The sequence below is a fragment of the Danio aesculapii genome, chromosome 4, assembly GCF_903798145.1.
Source record: "Danio aesculapii chromosome 4, fDanAes4.1, whole genome shotgun sequence".
Lineage (NCBI taxonomy): Eukaryota > Metazoa > Chordata > Actinopteri > Cypriniformes > Danionidae > Danio > Danio aesculapii.
Window position 1 is genome coordinate 35,083,056 of NC_079438.1, and position 23,758 is coordinate 35,106,813.

The 23,758-nt window shown below is 36.7% G+C and overlaps 1 protein-coding gene across 2 annotated transcripts in view; it reads left to right on the top strand.

Annotated features, from left to right (window-relative positions):
* Positions 1-23,758, top strand: part of usp6nl (USP6 N-terminal like) — a 104,195-nt gene that overhangs the window by 8,685 nt on the left and 71,752 nt on the right. The window contains exon 2 of one of the 2 annotated variants that reach the window (XM_056455540.1): positions 2,962-3,047. In XM_056455540.1, coding sequence (XP_056311515.1) covers positions 3,044-3,047 — 4 coding nt within the window. In that variant the 5' untranslated portion in view covers positions 2,962-3,043. Of the gene's footprint in view, positions 1-2,961; positions 3,048-20,755; positions 21,818-23,758 lie in introns of those variants that run through there. The other variant, XM_056455538.1, reaches the window with a different exon arrangement.

The window sequence follows — 23,758 nt, forward strand, 5'->3', positions numbered from 1 at the left end:
CTTTTGGTATACTGGGGAAAAAAGGGATTTGAGTTATATTCACTTGTTCATATATAAAAACAACAGCATCCAGATTAAAATAAACAGAGTGATTTTTAAAAAAATAAATAGTTGATAGTGGACAAATTATTTTATTTAATAAGTCATTGTATTATTTTGCATTATGGGTTATATTTATTTATTTAGAGAAACCTCAGACTGTTTAAAGTTTAAGTCATACCTGTCAACATTGAGATGTGATAACAAGGGATACCACCCAACCTAAATTACTAAATATGTTCATCTAGAGTTGTTTCATTGTAAATAAACAATTGAAATGGTCATATAAATAGTATACATTAAAAAAGCTGCAAATAAATTAGCAAACAATTTAGACTATTAAAGTTAATAGCTATTTAAAAAGACTTAAAATCAAGTTATAATAAATCTCTTATTTAGATTTTTCGTTTGATTACATTAAATAACAGAGGTGTCACTTTAAAAATCTAAAATGAAAGCATTCGATGGCTTTCCTAACGGTTTATGCTTATTTAAGACAAAATGTGTTGTGTTTAAAAGAAAACCCACCAAGGTTCACTTGTTTAGATGTTGTTGTGGTTGTTGTTGTTGTTATTATTATTATTATTATTATTATTATTATTATTATTATTATGTGTATATGTCTGTTTAAAAATGCACCCAAAACCCAGTGTCCACTTTCGCTGCGCTTCAAATTGCGTGTACAGAATCGGTTGTGGGGAAACAGCGTATTTATCACTGCGTCTGACAGTCACGTACCACTACATGACTGTTTTGAGGATTGCATAGTAGGGGCAACGGTACCTATAATGAAAAGGAGGGGAATCCCACCATTTTATATCTATTTCAAAGTGTTTTCATGTCTAAATAAAATGTAAGCAGAGAACAGATTCCCCGCCGATAACGTTTAAGAGTAAGAGGCGTCCCCTGGTGGTTCGGCGGTATGGGTTGCATGTAGGGAGGATCGGCTCTTTAAGGTTTATTGCCACCCTTCAAGAAAGATTAAAAATACAGGAAAATACTTTTACGGGATGATTATGTATGTGTAAAAGTGTATGTAATATGTAATAATATAGCGCATTTCTTCACAATCATGATGGGGTCTCTCCACACCACCACCAGTGTGCAGCACCAACTTGGACGATGCGATGGCAGCCACAGGACAACGGCGCCAGTGTGCTCACCACACACCAGCTGTAGGGGGGTGGAAAGACAGTGCTAGAGCCAATTCGGTGGATGGGGATGTTTGGGAGGCCATGATGGGTAAGGGCCGATGGAGGGAATTTGGCCAGGAGTCAGGACACTGGGGTTACACCCCTACTCATTACGAGAAATGCCATGGGATTTTTAATGACCACAGAGAGTCAGGACCTCGGTTTAACATCTCATCCAAAAGACGGCGCCCACTTAATGTATAGTGTCCCTTTCGCTTTTACTGGGCCATTAGGACTCACATAAACCACAGGTTGAGCTCCCCCTACTGGCCATGTTAGCGGGATAGAACTAAAATATGAGAGAATCCTGGGAAAAACTGGTGGGTTGACAGATATGGTTTAAGTAGCAATTTACATCATTTACTACTGGCTTATTACCTACCTATTATAACATTTTAATATGTATAAGATATAATAAGATATTAACTGTTTATTAGCACTTATAAAGTATGATCTTATTTATGTCCCTAATCCTACCCAACACCTAAACCCAACTACTACCTAACTTATTAATAAGCAGCTAATTTGTTGTTTATAGAGACAAAACTCTTAGTTAAACATTAGTTAATAGTAGGGATGCACAATATATTGTTTCAGCATCAATATCGCAGTGTGATCATTCACAATAGTATACACAATGTTAAGTTTAAATTATTATTTATCATTTTGCTAGTGTTTTTTGAGGCCTGTGACTGTGTGAGTGTTTTTAAAGCATTTAGGCATAAGAAAGTGTACTGTTTGTAACTTTTACAAATAATAACAATTAATTTTATTGAATTGTTTCTAAAATGAAGACTATGCAATATTATTTTATATTAGATTATTCAATTACTGTATACTTGAATACAGTTTGACTCCATGGAAAACAATAAAAGACTGTTTATTTAATTAGCATAATTGTTTTTATTGAATTGATCTGCTTGTAGATTGTTTCTTATATTGTATGCATATACAGTCTCATACAGAATCATCCCAATCAATCTGAAATTATAAATTCTTTTCAAATAGTTATTCAATCTAGTGAAATTGTATTCATATCGCAATATATATATATATATATATATATATATATATATATATATATATATATATATATATATAATAACAATGTTAGATTTTTCCAATATCATGTAGCCCTAGTTAACAACGTGAATTATTAAGTTAAAGTGTACTCAAATTCCTAATATTTTGCTGATGCTCCTGGTGAAAGCTGCAAATCATAGATTATGAAGCTCTTTGTTTGTATAATATAGCGTAGTTATTCATTTCATTCGTTTTAGGTATATGACTTAAATGTCTAAATATGTTTGGCTTTGAAATAATTAACTTTACATGATTATCAGCAGATTATAAGTAGTTTTATCTGCTCGGTTGCTATGTAAAACTGATCCTTAAGATGATCTCAGTCTATTCTAGATCACAGAATTCAGTCATTAGATTGACTCAGATGCGACATAAGCTTTTTATGGAGTATCTGCTCTAACATACTGCTCACAATTCCTGGATCACGTCTGATTTGGATGCTGGAATGTTATCTTTGCTCGTTTTGGGAGATAACACTGCTTCAGCGCATTTGGCTAGCTAACTGGAATGCTGTGGTTTTCGCTTGGATTTTTTGTAGCTTTTCTTAGCGTCGATTTAAGAGGTTTTAGTGTCTGTTTCTAGTCGTTGAGTATTTTCAGTGCCGTGTTTGTGTTATTAAGGAAATGTGTGTGTTGGATGTGTGCAGGTCATGAGTGCCTTGAGGAGAACAGCTGTTGAGAAGAAGCTCACCTGGACCACACACCCCGACCAACCTCCAGCAGCACAGTATGAGTGAGTACATACAGTATTCAGATGGATGGTAGATTCAACATGTGATCAGTGTTTGTTTATGTGCCTGATAGCGCTGCACAATTCTGGCTAAATGAGAATCATGTTTGTTTATGTTTTTTTGCTTAGAACAAACAAAGATCATAATTTACTCACGATTCTGTAGATGTAAAATAAGGGTTAATATGAGTAGGCTATTATTACTGTTATTTCTCAAACATATGGTTAAATAAACAATAATAATAATATTAGGTCTATGTGTAGGTCTACTTGTGGTGAAAATGCTACATTTTGTATGGTCTTGGAATTAGGGTTGGGTGTCGTTTGGGATTATTTTGATACCGGTGCTAAATCGATACCTTTAAAATGGTACCAGTGCCAAAACGATGCCTGAACCAATTAATATGGAGCCACAAAATTATGGTGGATGACTCTAAAATATCTTTTATTTGACAGTTTTTTTTATTTAAATATAATTTTAATTAAACACTATAAATAAAGTTTAAAGTATACATCTATTTATAGTTTGAATTGAATTAATAGATTTCTTTTGATCATTTCTTTGTTAGCATGAATTTAAGATTTGCACTATGCAATTAGCATTACATTAGTTTACTATACTAACCTGTGGAAAGGCTGCCATCAAAAAGTCAGGGAACACTTTTTTTTTCCCTAGGGTTTGGGCTTGTGACTATGTTTACATGGATATCAGCAATCTAATTAATTGCCTTAATCTGAACAAGACAATAATATGATAAAGGTGTTTACATGAGTTGCTTTTTGAATGTTCCTTGCATGATCCTGTTTATATGCTATAGCACATAGATTGATTGATGTCATTGCGTTAGCACGCTATCCACGTTTCCTCCAGAGTTTCATGTAATTTTGGGTGTTACATTTTTCATTTTTTGACCTTAACTGCAGTTTGGCAGTTTCGCTTTCATTCAGCAACATATTGTTCATGCCCTGTGACAAACTTGAGGTATTGGGTGTGAATGTGAAGTAAGGACTGGTGGAAGAGTGTTGTTTCAATGGAATTTGATACCGCACGCCGATTGGAAAGAAAAAGCCTCCGCATTTCGTGACGCAGGTGTCTGCGGTCCTTTAGGGTAATCAAAAATCACTGTTTACGTGGTAGACTCTTTATCAGAGTATTGTCTTAATCATATTAAAATCAAAGTATTGGTGTTCATGTAAACATAGTTAGTGAAAGTGCCAGATGATGTAGCAAGCTGTCAAAGACAGTGCGTTCCTCTGCCTTTAACTTTATTCCATGTGCCCTCAAATGTTTCATAAGTTTGATGTAAGTCGCTCAATGGATGCGCTGTACTGGGTGCTTTACCTACATGCATTCATTTCTTAAGCAACAAGAACAAACGCCTAACATCACCCAGGGTGTCTGTATCCCTCAAAGTTATTTAGAATTAAATGTTTAGAGATGGTGTGACACAACGCGCACCTATGTGTGTCTTTGATGTACCCCTTGATAAATAAAAAATAACTATTTTTTTTTTTATTTTTTAATTGTTTTGACAGATATAGCGATTTTTTTTTTTTTTTTTTTTTTTTTTTTTTTTTTTTTTTTTTTTTTTTTTTTTTTTTTTTTTGTAGTGAAGCTTCAGCTCAATAATCTGTATTGTAGCTTCTTACTGCTAAAATGCAGTGAGTGTTTGTTAAGTAAGGAACTAAAAAGATATTAACTTATGTTAGCAAACAACTCTGAAATTGTACTTTGCTGTTGCTTGCTACTATATTGAGTGTCACTGGCAGTACTTTTAGTTGACTTTTTAGCAGGACACTCCTCATATAGCCACCTGTGGTACTTTTTTAGGTGCTGGTTGTTGTATTTCCTCGTGCTGTGGCAACAATTCTGTGACAGCTCTTGAAAAATTACCAGTTTTTGTTCAGTGTCTGTGAATTTGAAACTAAGATATTCCCATATTATCAACATGCTGTTTTTCTTTTATATTAATTTGTCTATTGATGAATGCCTCTCGTTCACACTTGTCTGTTTGTTTGTTCTTTATTGTGGGTGTTGCGCAGTTTGGTTGCGCAATTCTGGTTGAGCAGACGAAAGTGTGCTCACTCAATTGGCTAGTAAGTCTGCCACACACAGGCAGCAGTCATGCACTTGCTCTGGGTGGGGGAAGTTAAATAATATATATTTTATATCGCAGGGATTAGCTAATCGCAACGTGTCAAATCGTGATTGCGATTGCGATTAATGGCACAGCGCTAGTGTGGATGGTCGAATCAAGATTGCGACCTTTTAATGAGTAATCGTGCAGCCCTAGTGCCTGAGACCCGTTTAAAGCCTACGGTATTTGCAGATGGTTGGGTTTTAGGTTGTTATTGGGAATCACTGTGAAAAAAAATATGATCAGTTTATTGAAATCTGTAACTTGTAAATTAATAGAATTATTAGTAAATTATTAGAATTTGTTAACTTTTAATAATCCGCTACAGAAATGAGCATATTATTTTAAATGATAAAAATAATTATAAAAGTTATAAAGTTATAAAATAATCATCAGCTTATCAATATGTTGATACATTTGGGTGTATAAACACTCAAGCCGAAATTATTCATAACCCTTACAAATTCTGATTTAAAGTTTTAAACTTTTATTCAACTGGCAGGTTTTTGTTTTTATTGATAATATGACAATGTACAAGTGGCAACGTTGTAAAAAAAAATCTCAGCTGTTATTTACCTTGTACAAACTGTGGCTTTTTTCACACTAAAGTGATTTGTTGTTTGAAAGATTTATTGTAGCATTTTGCACACTTTCTTTCTCTCACACACACACACACATATTACGGTGTATACTATACTGTAAGCACTAACAATCACATGCCATGTCATTCTGTAAGCAGTCAGAAATGAAAGATAAGAGCAGAGTCTGCCGGGTGTGTCATGTGTAAGTAAATGCAATGAGACTTCATAATGTGCCTTCTTTATTTGAAGATACATTGCTCTACAAATCTGATTTAAAATCAGCATGAGCTTCATGAAATCTAGTTAAAGAACGTCCCTGATTCACATCAGATCAGCTCAGATCCTTTCTTAAGTTCCTGTAAGAACAGGGTTTTATGGGAGTTTGACATGTAATCTCACAGATGGTGTGTGTTTTAGGGCTGGAGTGTATTTAAGTGTGTGCAGTTGCTGTGGAGACTATGGGGCGATTGGATTGGTCAGCTGCCATGTCGAGGGATGGCTGAGTTGAGAGATTTAACTGGATTACATTGTGTGTCTCCTGTAGAGTCCATACCGGTCCAGTAAACAACAATAGTCTCTAGTCAATTGCACTTTTTTGTTTTGTATTGTTTAGTACAGTGATTGATAATGATGTGACAGGGCATTGACCCTTATTCGATTGTATTTTTACAGCATGTCACTGTTGGTCAGGTCTTAACAAACTGAAATTAGATCAAATTTTCAGTACATTTCTTGCGTCCTGAATGTTTAAAAGGGTGGTTTAAGCTAAAGACAAGGATGAAGCATTAAGCGCAAGTGATTTACATCTTAAGTCAGTGCAATTTGACATCCTGCGGCGCTATTTGGGAGAACAAGGCATCACAAATGATGCAATTTGAGAGAATAACAAGGCACAAATTGAGCATTTCAATCGTTTGACGCACCTAATGCGTGATTCGTGCAAATCGCTCAAGTTGAAAAACCAGAACTTTAGTAGACATTAGCACCACATTAACCAGGGCTTAATTTGTGCTGAAACACGCGGGATCTGGCACCTCTGAAATCTGATGTGGCACCTCATTTTACCGATCCCCCTCCTCGACCGCCCTCCTCCCCCGTCCGCTATTCACTTTCATTTTCTTCTGCGACTTCCCAACACACTTCACTTTTGTCCGCAACATCCCTCCACCATACACTGCCAACACCCCCCATTCCTCCCACTCGCACCACTTTTGTGCACTCTCAGTGCACTGGGATAGTGGATAGTTCCTATAACTACCTATTGTGAAAGCTCTTATAGTCTGGAGGATCCCCCCTGCATGGAGGCCTGAAGCTAGTTTTGTGATTTGTCGTCATTCTTGAAATGAAATTTTGGGGATTATTTGAAGTGAGTATTTCCAAGAGAAGACAACTGTCCATTGGATTCTTTTTATTCTTCATTTGTTAGTTGGCCAATGCTTCAATTTTCGTCTTGCCTACAAAATATGTTCTACTTGCTCTTTTTTATTTTTATTTAGAGACAAAAACATTTTTGTATGCAAACAAGCTACTTTGTGGCCTGGTGAATTTCTTAATTTTTGTGTGTTTGAGTTTCTGAGGATTAATTATGTGTATTGTAATGTGCTTGCACTGTTTAACTTGTAATGTATATTGATGCTGGTGATACAGATACACCAATTTATTACATAGCACTACAGTGTTACACTCAATACACACAATATCTTGTTCAACTGTATAAAGCTGGGGGCTAGCTAACTACAGCTAATATTAATGTGTTTCTTGAGGTCAGGAAAGTGAGATTTGGTCACACAGCGCTTACTAACTGTCCACTATTTCAATAACAATATTTGAACTTCCAACTATTATTCTATTTGCCCAAATGTTGGCAGAACTGTCTGAACTGAAGTTAACTGGATAGTCAAACAATAAGAATTCTGGCTTTTATTGTGCAATTCAGGAAAGAACAACAAATAAATCATTTATCAGAGAATTCAGGAAATGCCTAAAGTCTAACTGCTTTCCACTAGACAAATAATGACATACATGCATGAGTGTGAGTACATGATGAAACGGTTTCCATTGGTGGTTGAGCTGTGCCTTTAAAGCGACTGTCAAACTTTTCACCAAAAGCTTGTATAAGTTTTGGGAATTGAGCCTGTAAGGTTTATTTGTGTTTTCTTTAAAGTCTGAAGGTAGTTCACACACCCCCCTGCCTACACCTCTTCACATTCTTCTTCTGTTGTTTGCTCGTCTAGTGCTCTGCACCTCACGGTCTCCATTCTTTCATCTTCAACATCAGTAAAGACAAAAATAGAGAGATCACACAAAGACCAAGGCACCTGAAATAGCCAGACAACCACACAAGCGTGTGTGTGTGTGTTTTTCTTAGGCCACTCTTGAGGATGTGGTGTAGACAATATAATTCAAATACTACCTGTTTATTAGCTTCCCTGTTTCTTCTGATCTAATTTCAGCCATTGTTTTTGTGTAGCATATTAGCAGTACTGGCTATTGTTTGACCTTGCTCATGAGTTGTTTTGATACTGAGGGAGAAAAAGTGTGTGCGCATATGTGTGTTTGTGTAAAAGAGAGAGTGTGTGTGTGTTTGAGTGTGTCTTTTGAGTTAATTACCCTCATTACCCCCTGCTCGTACCCTTGTGAGTGGCAGCACTAATGAGAAAAATGACTCATCCAGAATGCACTGAAATAAGAACCTGAAATGAGATGAAGAGGGATAAAAAAAATACAAAGATGCGGTTTCATTTTCCCCCCTCAGCGTGTGATGTTTCTTAATCTATACAAGATTTGATCATGATATATGATTGATGTGAGCGATAATGTACTGTGACACAGGACGGCTTTACCAGCTGCCAGCTGAAGATTGGTTTTATGGATCATATGGTCACCGATGCCTTCAGAATGCTAAGAGAAAATGGATCCGATATTATTAATGCAGAATATTCTGCACTTATGATAATTATGTTGTGTGTTTTAAGTATTCTACTAATTAGCTCGTGTTCAGCATCGGATTAACATTTAATTATGAATCATTGACAAGTATAATTCTGTTTTTCCTACTTGATGACTTTGGATGAAAAGCTAAGAGTAAGTGGCTGCTTGCTGGTCCAAATTGAAAGAGCTCCACAATTCTAAATATGATTCGGGTTACTGCTCCAAATCAAGCATTTTTATTGCATGCCAGGCAAAAAAATCAAGTCTATTTATTTGGAAAAGTAAAACCACTTCTCTTCTGAACAAATTGTATGATTCCTGGTATCATTCAGGTTCATAGATCAAAAAGTGCAGCATGAACTTTTAATTTAAAATCATAATGATAATTAAAGCTGCAAGCAGCGATGAAAGGGATCTCCCACCCGAGCTCACTGTCACCTGGTGGCCTTAAAATGACAGAGAGACCTGAGAAAAGGACCAATTTATGCCAAACTTCCTTCTGTCAGCAGGTGGCGCTATGACTGTGACTCAATATTGGCATGTAGATGTCCTCAGGAGAGGAATCTCATCAAACTTGTGAATTTTCAGGCTGATTTCAGGCTGACATTGTGTGGCTGAGTTACTGTGCAGTCACACCGAAGGCGGTGAGAGCGTCAAAGGTCGCTCTGGCTGCCCTGGCGACAATGCTGTCTGCCTTCAGCTCCGGCAGCGAGAGCGTCAATTCGCTACATTGATCTCATATTAAGGGGGGCATTGCAGCATATCATATCAGTTACATTCCCGCTAAAAACATGCTTTCTAGCATGAAAATGTTGCACACTTTTTATCAAATTCATTTAACAATGGAAGATCAAGTTGCATGTGGTGTGACTTTGCTCCACTTAATTATCCAACGTGTCCATATGTCTGAAATATCCTGAAGCTGCAATACTGTTTTGTATTGTTGCATAAGATTCCTGCTTTTTTAAAGAAAAAAAAAAAAACATTAATGCACATCAGTAACTCGCCAGTAACTTTTTTTAATGCATGTTCCTTTTAGAAAACATTGTAAATAATTGGAAATCTGTCGACCGCAATAGTCAAACCCTTGGGAACAACTGTGGTCGGAACCAAAGTTCACAGGTCTGTGTTCTTCAGGACTCCTCTGAAGCGGTGGATCACCGCTCATTACCATAAAGTTGACTTGATTTCAACTCTCCTCAACCCTCACAATGGCTAAGATGCGCCGCACTGCTCCTCGCCGCTTATCACCGCCGGCTCCCATTGAAAATGAATGACTTCCGTCTACTTTGACGCTTTCGGGGTGAACGCAGTTATAAGTACGTCCTCCTCCATGTCGATTCACTGAACTTTGTCAGTCCGCCACGAACACCCTCTTTACAATTAACACCACAAAGGCCTTTGGATTATACTGACAAAACTTGGATTCAGTCTGATTTTAGAGGATTTTAGGTCCCAATTTCTAGGAGGAGATGTTACACTGTAAAACATGTCATTTCCTGTTGCCAGCAGGTGGCGCTATGACTGTAATTGAATGTTGACATATACACATGTTCAGGGCTGGACTGTTATCAAACATGTGGATTTTGAGGCAGATAAGTCAATGCATGCCTGAGTTATACCAACTTTCTGTTTCGTGGCGAAACATTAAAGTTTGTGACGCCGCCTCGGACATGCCCTTTGACGAAAACTCTAGATCTTCGCAATTTATTATTACCAAGGCATTTAGATGACAACAACAAACTTTGGTGTTGACCTTATAAAAGTCCTAGGAGGAGTTTGTTAAAATACAACACCTGGAAATGGCAAAAACTGCACTTTTTCAGCAGAGGAAGTTAAAAATATCTGACATCTTGTTGGGTTTGAGATTTCGCTCCAAGAGACTTTTTTGTAGGTATTGGTATGTTTGATATGTGTGCCAATTTTGGTTTGTGTCCATGAAATGTAGCTCGGGGGCTACTTCGTTAAATTGTATAGGTGGCGCTGTCGAGCCACACCCATTTCTAAAACCTATCCTCTTTATAAGTCGTGACGTATCGGTGAGGTATGGAATACTGTTTCCGGGTTCAAGCCGCTACTCATTTAAATTGAGAAAATATTTGTTTATGGCCACTTTTGAGACATAGTACACATTAAACTGAATTTCATATCAAATCATGGTGTACACAACAGTCTCTGGTTAAATGTTAACAATTTATAAAAAAATGTATCACTTTCTGGCCATCTGATATTGAATATATATATTGCGATCTTGATTTTCGAAAGTAAAACAACGCTTTGTAAATGTTTATTAATACCATTTGATGAGTCTCCCTATACAGTTTGATATATCGCTTGGACCCGAAAGCCACTTCACATGACGTCACACTTAACAAGCAGATATCAAACGTAAATGTTCACCACTTCTGGTGTGTGTGCAGCTTTGTTTTGTGAGCTTCCGGGCATGTTTAGACCCTCGAAAATGTGATTCATTATAGAGAAGAAGAAGAAGCGGAGCAATTCCAATGGGGCCAACGCACCATATTGTAGGTGCTCTGTCCCTAATAATAGAATAGTAAATAATTAGTGGTTTTGATTGGCTTTTTTTCTTAATAAACAAATACATACACAATCATGTATTTGTAGCTACTTGGCAAACTTCCCTAATTATTTTTTAAAGATGGTGTTTTCAAAAGCAAACTGTCTAAAGAGCTATCTTGTGTCTTTTACTCAGATGCCCACGTTGAGCGTGTGGGTGTGTTTGCACAGCTAACTAGATGGATGATCATAGGAAGGAAGTCACTCTGGAATGTGATTACATTTCATGGTAAACAGTGGAACATGAGGAAATGGATCCTGTGCCCTTTTGCTGTTTACACACACACACACACACACACACACACACACACACACACACACAGATTTGGACTAACAGGGTTTTAACTCTTAACCTTGATAAGTGAGAGTAGTTTTTTACAGGTAGGATACTAGGATTAGACATGTCATAAGCTTTATTTCAAACCTAGTATTTTAAATGGTTAATTCAACCAAAAATGAAAATTATGCTATTAATTACTCACCCTCGAGTCGTTCCAATCCTCTGAGATCTTCGTTCATCTCCGGAACACAAATTAAGATATTTTAGATGAAATCTGAGGACTCCCTTATCTTCCAGCAAAGTACAGAGACATTCAAAGTCCAGCAAAGAAATCAAAAACATTGTCAAGACAGTTCATATGATCATATAAAACTCCAAGAATATTTTTGTTCACCAAAAACCGTAAAAATTACCTTTTTTTTTTTTCTCTTCTTCTTCAGGTTGTCATGGAACATGTTTGATACAGGCAGTACAATGTTTTGCCATTAGAGTCAGATGCGTCATAATTGAAAATGTGTAGTTAAAATGGTCTATTTTACCCTAAATCAGTAAGCATCATGTTATTTACTCATAGGACAGACTTGCATCTGAAGAAGGTCTTTCTTCACAAAACAAAAGCCTCATATGGTGTGTGTATTTACATTTTGTTGACCACATTTTGAGGTATTTCTTACTTTCCTGCATATGTCTGGTTTAACGGTGTGTATGTGTGCGATTCAGTAATGAATCCAAACTCATAGGTGCATGATAGTAACATGACATTTGCTCACTTGCAAATTCCGCTTTACATGTAGTCAGTTCCCCAGACACCTGATGAACCACTTCCCTATAGGAAGGCCCACACACACAAGCCCACAGTACTGCAGAAACACTCCATACTTGCAAAGAACTGAAATGCCAGACATTTGCAACATCTAGTCCATTTATTATTGACTTTGTACATTTGTACACGAGTTCTATGTATATATTGAAATTAAAAAAGAAGTGCCGAATCCATTTAGAATGATTTAAATGCAAATTAGGTCATGTAGGGAAACAAACTTGTTTACAAGATAATGAGTTGATAAAATGAGCACTTTTGAGGAAGAGCTAATCAATGTGAGGAACAGGCAGAAGCACAACTGTTTCAGCTTTTGAAGTTTTGTCTGTGACATAATTCATTACTTCAGGATGGATAGGCATTCTAATCACAAAGTCTACAAACGTATTACACTGATTTTTACAACCATCACCAGAAACATCTTAAGCTTGATGTTTCTTTTTTGTGTGTAATTATTTAAAGGATTGATTTGAGATAGACTCTACTCTAAAATGTGGTTTGTCTCTTTACCTGCAAGATGGTCTCATCCAGTTTTGGCTAGATTATGTTTAAACTTGGCAACAGTTATACTTTTATTTACCCTCTTCGAACAATCAAACAGCAAATTTTATAGCAATACCCTAATATATACCATTCTTATCTTTAAGCAATCATTGTAAACCTCTCAGCACACCAAAATTAAATGTATTCGTTAAATACAACCATTGCATTGCATGAAAAACATGCTTACAAGGATAAGAGAGTGGCAAACAGCATGACAAACCATTTTCTGAATCTTCTATCTCCCTCTTTACTTTTGTCATTTGTCCAGCTGCAGAGTGAATAAAAGAGAGGAAATTCATGCTGGGCATTTTGTGAGGTGCATTATGATCCATCTTCATCACATACGCTCAGTCGCAGTGCTGTGCAGTAGGATGTTTCTGTGCCTCTGCATATCTGAATTAAACAAATCCCTGGCTCAACATGCATTATTAAAACTCAGCTGAGCCATACACTTGCTCACCAACTTCTACAATTGCAGGGCCATTATCACATCAACGTAACACTCCATCGTGCTTGTTACTTTTGACATGCTGAAGGTCTGGACTGCAAGAAGGTCTAGATTAGTTTTGCTTTGTCCACACAACACACCCTCAAAGCCTAAATGCAGGCTAATACCAGATCTTCAAAGGCACTGTTCAATACCAGACCTTTTGAAGCCCAAATACAGATTAATTCCAGGTCCCCAAGTCCAAAATAAATACTAAACTACTTAGACCCATGTCAAACCCCTCCATAACCCAGTGTCAAATCCTGATCCAAGCTGTGCTCTGAATAAAACTCTTTAACATTGTCCAAACTCTGAAACATTGTCCAAACTCTGTAATATTGCCCAAATATGTTTATGTTGAACTGATCCCAAACCTGGAATTGAATAGGGGAACCTGTGACATTGATGGTGTGCAAAACATCAAAAGGTTCTGAGTGGGTACCACTCTCAGCTTAGCGCTGGTTCCAGCTCTAGCACCATCCTTATTTAAAAAGAGGTTTAAAATGAGACAAGTTTTTGACTCATCACAACCACAATTTTTACTAATATCAGACCTTCTGAAAGGTAAACCAATAATACACTCCTTAAGATTAATACCAACAATAAAGTATGCATCTTGTCCAGACCTACTATGGAGCAGACAATTCCAGACCCTTAAGATCAATAACTGTACTGGAATGAGAGGCTAAAGACTCAAGTCAGATCATTGACCAATACAATAAAGATTCTTCATAATTCACAGCATTTGTTGATCCCCAAGACCCATTGCCTAAACCAGATCCAGAACCTCAAGTCTCTGACTAATACTAAACTCTTGATGTTCCTGAATTATAGTAGACATTTGATGTTTTTGTTTTGTTTTGTTTTTTATTATAATTGTGCTTGGACAACGCTTTTAGGAGAACTTTGGTGAAATGTTGACTACTGTAGACAAACACCATACCCTTTTAGGCAGGGATGGGCAACTCCAGTCCTAGAACCCCATTGTTCTGCAGAGTTTATATTCTTCTCTAATTAAACGTGCCTGATAAGTTTAACATCTTAAAGTTTTCTTAAACTACAGGTAGGTTTCATTAGAGTTGGAGATGAAGGACCAACACCAGATTTGCTCATTCTTGATCTATGCATGAGGTCAGTTAAAGATCTCTTGTGATCAAATCAATTCTCAATCTGTTGAGGTTCAAATATAGACCAAGTCTTAAAACTTCCAGATGCCACGACAACAACCTAACCACAATACCTAGCCTAACACCTGTTAGGGGTCATGAAAATTCCCAGCAGTATATACTGGGAATAAACTGACCTACCTTGTCTCATAACAGAAGCAAAATCCTTAATCCAAACCAAGACCTAGTTTGTGTAGTACCACGTTTATGTGATCTTAATTAGTTTTAAGACCAGTATCCCAAGATAACACTCTGAGCAGGAAAAGAATGTGGTCAACTGCCTCAGATGGGAAAAGATATTGAATCATATGAATCTCTGCTTTAAAATCCAATGGGAAAACGTTGGCAAGCAAAAAGTGGAATAGTGTAATGGTACAGTTTCTGACTGTTTCTTAATGTTGTCTCTCTCTATTTTTGGATATGTTGCGGTGAAAGCTGCAGTATTCTGAGGATAGAAAGTCTGAATGCCAAAGCCATCAATTTCCCATAAGGCCACAGTGATTGAGACCAGCAGATTGATTTGTGCTTGCTGTCAGCTATCATCAGTCTGGTTGTATAACAACAATATAATTGAAATTCTGTGTAGGGAAAAAATATATTTTTAAAAAACATCACAACATTATTAGGAAGAGGTTGACATGATGGCTCAGTGGGTAGCACTGTCGCCTCATAGCAAGAAGGTTGCTGGTTCGAGACCCGAATGGGTCAGTTGGCATTTCTTTGTGGAGTTTACATGTTTTCCTCGTGTTCGCGTTGGTTTCCTTCGGGCGATTCATGTTTCCCAGTGCTGGGTTGTGGCTGGAAGGGCGATCGCTGCATAAAACATATGCTGAATAAGTTGGCGGTTCATTCCGCTGTGGCGACCCCTGATTAATAAAGGGACTAAGCCAAAAAGAAAATGAATGAATAAATGAATGAATTATCAGGAAGAACAAACTGTGTGCCTATTCGAAATTACCCCTATATCCTTAAATAGTGCACTCTTTGAGGAAGCAGCCATTTAGAGTTGTTTTCGACACTCTGAAATGCACTCAATCAATCCCACAGTTCACCACAATAATGAGTGTTTAAAAAAACAGTTAGAAAACCCAAAAACTGTAAGAGTTTGCGAGCCGAATGAATTATTATTGGGAAGGTCTAGGTGGCACTTGAAACAGATTTTTCAGGACAACACACAAAACTAAGGGGTAAGAAAATTTTCCAGAATATGCCATCTACAACATGGAAGTCAGGAGATGCACAAATTAGTATTTTTTTTTCATTATTACAAGTTTTTACAACAAACAAGCACATATTTTAATATATTCATAACCGCGTTCATGTTTTACCATCATGCTTAAAAAATATCTAAAATCCCTAATAATAACTCCTGTATAGCAGTCCCACAACATTCTGTCACTCGGTGACAATCGAATACCCTATCAGAAGAGTCTATTGGCTGGAAATGAGCTTTTTACAGTGTCTGCTATAATGTTAATGTTGTTTTTGGTGTGTTTACATTGATGAATATGGCCACTGTGTAAATGCACAGTACAGTTACAATCTTATTGCTGCATTATATCGTTATGATAACGTGATCTTGTTGCCTTCAGTGATTTCCTGAAGATAAAAACCAAAAAAATAACACAACTGAAAATAACTACAGCAGTCGCCATCGTCTGATCTCATATAAAGCAAGAGGTCGCGATGACATGTGATGACGTGTGCAGGTGTCCCATTTCTTAGGGGTAAAATTTTAAGGGCCAAGGGGTAGAGGTACAAAAATTGAGTTTGGATTGGGCCTAAGCGTTTAATTTGTCCAAAAGATTTTTGTTAAAAAACAGCAATGCACAAACCAAATGGCGTCCTTCTGGTGAATTCAATCACTCATTTTCATTCACTCCTTTAAGTGGACATTACTAGATGACAAATGTATGAAATAGTGATTGAGGGTATATGTGTGCAATTTCGGATACAGCCTCTGTCTGTCTGTTGATCTATTCATCTGTCTCTCTTCAGTCAAAGTAGTACTGAACTCCTCATTCAGAATAATTGTTCCTGTGCAGGTTGCAGAAACTCTGACGATCTTTCTCAGAGGTTTAAGTTCATCCCAAATTGCATACTTATCCACTATCTTACGCCATTTTGTAGTATAAATAATATAAGTGCCTTCACATTGAAAATTAAAAAAAATCTTAGTGCACTTTAAATACCCGGGTGATGCACTTATTCACCCGTTGAAAAGAAGTGTGGAATGTTGGACACTTCAAGCTCTCAACGGTCGCAGATCTGATTATGTTGCGAAAGAGGAGGGGCTAGCGGGGCAAAGGTTGTATGAACAAATCACATCATATAAATGTAATGTGAATTATAGTTCATTATTGTCATCATTTTAACAATACTTTTAGAAAGTTACAATTTCGCCTCCTGATTGTTGTAACTGGTACTAGGGGTGTGCGATTTGGGGAAAATAATTTATTTATTTATTTATTTATTAATTTTTACGTTTTACGATTTAATCCAAGCGGAATTTAATTTAATTCAAGCTTTAGCTCAATAATCTGTAAGGCATGCCAACAATTCTGTGGCAGCTATTAAAAATTTCCTTGGCGTAGGGTCGTGGGGAGTCATAAGCGACAACTGGGCATCGTGACACTATTCAATCGTTTCTTCTCGTGTAATGGCATTGTTCACGACAACCGATACCATGTCTGCGATGCCTCACGACACCATCGCAGAAAGTCTAGCATGTTTAATTATCTAAAGCATAGAAGACTGGTTTTGAAGCACTTCACCTCAGATGTTATTCGTTATTTTTTGTTTATTTATATACATATATATTTTAACATTTCAAATTGCGCATTGCGATTCGGTTTTCGAGCCCTAACTGGTACCAATTTGATAGGTAATTTTACGCTAATAATTTTGCTAAACATTTAATCGTCATTCGCCGTTGACTTGGAAACTGTTTGAATTTCTGGTTAGTTCAAAATCGTTAGTGTTCCATTTGGGGATGACACTAATTTCATATACTATGCTGTTGAGTATGTAAGTGCGTAAGTACATAGTGCATAAGTGCATAGTGTATAGTGTGCCATTTGGCACACAGCTATTGTGAAAGTATTATTTACTAGTTGCGGCAATGCTTGCACTGCAGTTTGATAAGCATCAGCTTATACAGTGCTTTAGCTACAGTCCCGATATTTGGTTAAATCCAGTCACGTGCTTCCCATGGTTTAAACATGGTTGACTAGTGTTATTTTGCGGTGAGCAGCGGTGATGTAATGCTGATGTAATGTTGTCAGGCTATTTTGTGTTTTTGATGCCTTCAGCACATTTCAGGGAGGTAGATGGGTAATTAGATCCAAATGAGGCCATTATGTAGAGATTGATTACAACCGAGGTTACATGTGCTGCTGGATGTCTGCCCAAGACACATACACAAGTGCTGCAGTGAGCCATGCTAACACACTGTCCTTGAGCAAGATCAGCCTCTGTGAAAGGTAAAGGCAGATGAATAGCATGCTTGGAGGTGTCTTTGTGTAATCGTTTATGCATGGACATATGTGTAATTTAACTCCTGGGTTTGGCATATGATTATCCCTCTGTTTTTACAGGTTTGCTGTGGTTGTCTTGTGCGTTAAAGCTAAATGACAAAAAACAACACAGACAGCATTTATATGACTTCAAATCACTCTCAAATGTCTCATTTCACTTCATATTGTTGGTTGTTCTGAGCAGTGCAGTGATGACTCTTGTGGGAACTAGTAGAAACAAGGATAAATGGACACATTTGTGTATAACGATTTAGTCAGTTATGATTATATGATTGCTAGAAATTATTTTTATTTGTTTCATTATATAAGAATGTTTATATGTCACAAGACACTTGATTTGTATTCCTACCCTAATGGCAGTCTGACGGTCTATTAGGCAGCGTATCCGCAGTGTCTTAAAATGTCTTAAATCTAATAAGATACATTTTAGGCCTTAAAAAGTCTTACATTTGAGGAAATGTTGTGTTGTAGGTCTTAAATCTTTTTTAAATCAGGTCTTGATTTTCTTCTGTTCATGTATAGCTACCCAATCTGGCAATTAGCACCCATACAATCACCAACAATACCAATCTCAATAAAACATTTAACTTTTTAATTAAAAATAGCATTACTTTGCTTACAGTAACATTTGCTTAAAAGTACTCAGTTTATTTACTGCTGAGGATACTGACCTGACCTACTTTTTATTATTAAATTATTATTATTGTAGACTAAAGTAATTGACAGCTATGTTTTGTTCAGTTCTTGGTAAGGGTTATAGGATTTGTAAATGGATGTATTTTAAAATCATAAAAAGAAAATTCAAACCTAATTATTTATTTGTATTATTAAATGTATTAGATTGTAATAAATTTTTGATAGGGCAAGTAAATCTCTTTTCTAACTGGGATATGCGAAAAAATCCTTTATGAAAATTTAATTCATAATGGTCTTAAAATTGTCTTAAAAAGTCTTACATTTTAACTTGGTGAAACCTGCAGAATCCCTGATAAGGGCTGCATTAATACTTGAAAGTGATTTATATTATTCAGTAAGTCCATCTGTGAGATGATTCTGTAGTGGTGTGATAATTAGTCAATCAAATCAATAAAATCATTGAATCAATAACAGCAGTTAAGTCCTCTCTTTGAAATGTCTCTTCTTTGAGCATTTTAGCAGTTTCCAAGCATTTATTTTATCTTTGCCAGGATGACAGTAAATAATATTTGACTAGATATTTTTCAAGACACTTCTATGCAGCTTAAAGTGACATATAAGAGATTAACCAGGTTAACTAGGCAGGTTAGGGTTATTATGCAAGTTATTGTATAACAATGGTTTGTTCTGTAGACTATCGAAAAAATTATAGCTTAAAGGGGCTAATAATTTTGACCTTAAAATGGTTTAAAAAAAATTTAATCTGCTTTTATTGTAGCCAAAATAAAACAAATAAGACTTTCTCCAGAAGAAAAAAATATTATGAGACTGTGAAAACTTCCTTGCTCTGTTAAATATAATTTAGGAAATATAAAAATAAAAAAAATCAAAGGGGGCTAATAATTCTGACTTCAACTGTATGTCTTATATACCTTTTATATATGTATCTTGTATATGTCTAACAGTCTGTCTGCCAAGCGCGAGTGATTTACATGTTAGGTCAATGCAAAGACACAAATAGACATCCTGCGGCGCGACACGCACGAATAGCGAGCGTTTTGCATGTTTGACACACTTAACGTGCGAAGCGCTCAAGTTGAGAAAGCTGAACTTCAGCGGACATTCGTGCGGCCTCAACCAATCAGGAGTTTTATTTTGTAGGGGAATGATTATGACGTAGCGCCTGTTGTTGGTGTCCCTAGGGGAAATCCTCTTGCCGACACCGACAACAGTTTATCAAACTTGGCTCGGCTCAGTCCGAAGCACCATTGAAAGCCTCCATCATCCAGCTATACTGTAGTTTCTGGAGAAGTTGATGAACTCACAGAGCTGGCTGCACCTCAGAAAGGACTCAGACACAGCGCCGAACAAATATACACTGTTTTTCAGCCTTCATAAAGCATATAAATCACAGCTACTCTCTCAATAAAATCCGTGTTAGCCATTTAGCAACGAAGTTAGAGTAACTGGGCAGACTGAAGCCCTGCCCATGACACAAATCTGCGCATATTGTGAAGTGAATTTGTTGCGCGAATGACCGGGATTTGACACACGAATGAAGCGAGTAAACTCAAAATATTCGTCTATTCACGTGCGATCTGTCTATTTATGTCTATCTATCTGCATGTTTTCATGCATAAGTTCTGTCTATCTGGTTCTCAGATCTTCCTAATGGCTCTAAAGTGTCGTTATTCCTTTATTTTTGTAGCCAACTGGATTTCATTTCATTGTTTCCTAATAATTTCAAAATTAACCAGATTAGGGCATCTGAATTGTCACGTTAATTGTAACGTTAACGTGAGGGATCCTGCATTTACAGTCCCGCCTGAGTATAATAGAGAAGCTTGTATGCATTTACATTAAGTCTTGAAACAGAGGACAGGAATGAGAGCGAACGATAGAATGAAAGAAAGAGAGAGTTGAGGGGAGGGGCTGTTGTAACAGATGCTCTCTAATTTAAAGCTGGAACGTGTGTGTCAGTGGCGAGCTGGGCTGTGAAGAATAAACGAGAGAGAGAGAGAGAGAGGAAGGGAGAGGAGAATAGAGTGGAGCTGTGTTATACAGCTTGCCCTGGCTGTATTGATTTGGATTCCACAGACTGCGATAGAGAGAGGGAAGTATAGCCACTTTTTCAGATGGTCTCTCTCACCTGACACTCAAACCCACTGCGGTTACAGAGGAAGGAACTGAACATTGTCTATCTGCGAAAGAGTGGAATAAACACGAGAGGAACTGCACAAGCCCAACTCTGCTTGGAGGACGAGTGTGTGTTTGTGAAAGACAGAGGCAAGCAGCAAGAAATCTTCTATACTGAAGACCATCACGGACCCTTGTGTTTGGACTGGTGGGACCTAGAGTGCGGAAAGCTAATTCTGCAGGATGCTTTGCTGTTTTTAACCCCTTTGAATGGATTTGATGCGCTTTTTAAAGTACAGAAGAAGATGCTGAATTAGATGTTATGTGATTTATTTGTGTGTTCTAAATTAGTGATGTGCTTTTATTGGTGTTCCGGACCGAAGCTGCCATTGGATTTGTTTTGAAAGTGAAAAGATAGGAAAAAGCTGGAAATCAGTGGAAAAGGCAAGAGACGTATTAAGGGGAGGAGACAGCTTGTGATAATATGAATGGAAGGATTCGATGTGCGTATGGCAGATATGTACATGGAAGTCCCGCCTCCTAATTAGAAGAGCCAATAGAATCTTTGCCCATTTAATCCCAGTCTAGAAGATGCAGTTTTTTTGTGTTTTGTGCTAACAGTATTATTGTTAGTTTTAATATATCTCTTTAAATATGCGGTTTGATAATCATAGGTGTTCAAGATGGCTACCGAGGTGTGTATGATATGGACACACACAAACTATTTTTGCCATAAATTCAGATTAGTGATGCTGTTTTTAGTCACTTTACTGCATGGGAGGCAAGAATGAAGCATTTCGAGATTTGCTCCGCCCTCACCCCACCCTCAGCCACACCTTTTATCAGCACATTGGCCCCGCCCCCTTGTGATCATGCAAGTGCTGCAGATTGTTAAGGAGCTGGTGTCGCCCTCTCGCCGCCGCGCCAGTAGCCGATTCACAGGTGTGTATATGAAACCAAGTGCAAGTTTGTGTTTAGAGTAACTGTGCATCTTAAGCTTTGTTCATTTTATAGCTTGTCACTGCATATTTGAGTGGTTTCACACTTGTTAACACCTGACATATGTTGATATATCATGCCTTATGTGTGTGTGTTGTTTTTGTGTGTGGTAGAGAAGTCAAGGACTAAGCAAATTGACATCTTTTTATAAATTCTGCTTTGTTCTGTTATAATTGTTCCAGAACTGCATGATTTTCTTGTATGGAACATCAAATTGAATGGCTCTTTTTCATACAATGAAAGTGAATGGGGTGAGCAAGCTGTTTTCGCTGAGAAGTGCCTGAAGCTGGGTAGAATTTGTAATAGAAAGGAAGTAAACTTTCACATTAATTTAAATACAAGTGTAATGAATAAATGAATATTTAATTTCATCCCACAAAAGTTACACACTAATGATTGCAGATGTAAAATCTCCATTAAAAACTTGTGTCCTCTGTTAACTGGATGCAGATTGGAGTTTGGCTTTTATTAGATAAGCAAGCGGAGTGACAAACTTGAAGTTTGCATTTCTAAGCTAGTTCTGGGCAATTCATTGAAAAGTAATCGAAATCAACTTTCAGAACCTATAACTGATCTAATTTTAAAAAATAAATAAAATTGATTACTTTCCCTACTGTGTGTGGAATCACGTGACCCACGCTCTGGCTGGTTTATACTAGCCTTTGCACAGTAGCATACCCTACTATACTATAGGTATATATACTATATACCTTCTACTTTTAATATGAAAAACACTAAAAATAATTTATTTTGATACAAAAGTGCAAGTTATTTACTTTCAAAAAAGTGAAAAGAAAAAAAGTTACTTTTGGTTTTAGATGATGCGTGTTTTAATTTCAATTGTTCAATGTTGATGTTCAACAAATAATCATAGATTATATCCAGTTACATGTTATTTCCAGTATGTACATTTACCCTTTTCGTATGTCAACTCAAATTCTTAAAAAAAAAAAAAGATAAAAAATTGCATAATTATTCACTTGTGTAGTGAAGCTTGAGCATTTTTCAAAACGTCTCTTTTTGTATTGTTTGCAACAACAAAAAAGGTCAAATGGGTTTGGAAAACGTGGGAACGTATATGATGACAGAATTTTGTATTTATTTTTTAAGAACTTTAACTGGACTACATTTTTTCATACATACCATTTTATCAGTGCTCTTTTAATTATGTATGTGGAGTTGCTTCACATTGGAACGTCCACTGTTGGGAAATATAACCTTTTAAATGAAGTCTGTTTACCATTGTTCTGTCGTTTACTCTGAAGTGACATACATTTTTAGATCAGTTTAACCCTGAATTTGGTAATCTGTGGAGGTCCCCTTCTAAGTGAGAACAATAATAGCTCATGGTTACAAACTCGCCTGTGTTTGAGATAATTAAGGAAGTATGATGTCTCATGTCTATGTTGAAATTTAATTTTGTGTGTGTGTGTGTGTGTGTGTCTTAATCAAAAACTATTTGACCCCTCAGTGTCATTAACTTCCTCCACACGCTTCTCTATTTATCAGCCATCCTTTACGTTTGCATAAATATATAGTTGTAAAACAGGTACGTTTTGTAGACCGTTGGACTTACACTAAAAACTTCTTGGTTGATAAGCAAAATAAAGAATATGAAACAGATAAACGCTGGAGAAACGCATGGCAGTACAAACACAATGCATGTCAAATCATTGAACAATCTGAGTGCAATAGCTTTGTTTGTGTCATCTTATAATTGCCATCATTTAACACTTGAAGTTCTATTTGGAGCTGTTTATGCAATTCTGAATTCCTGTTGCAATACTATCAGGTCCTAAACATAGCACCTAAATATATCTATGGTGGTCGTTTTGTTACAAACAATACATTTCAGAAAGTGCAGTTTACAAGCAATTATGAGAT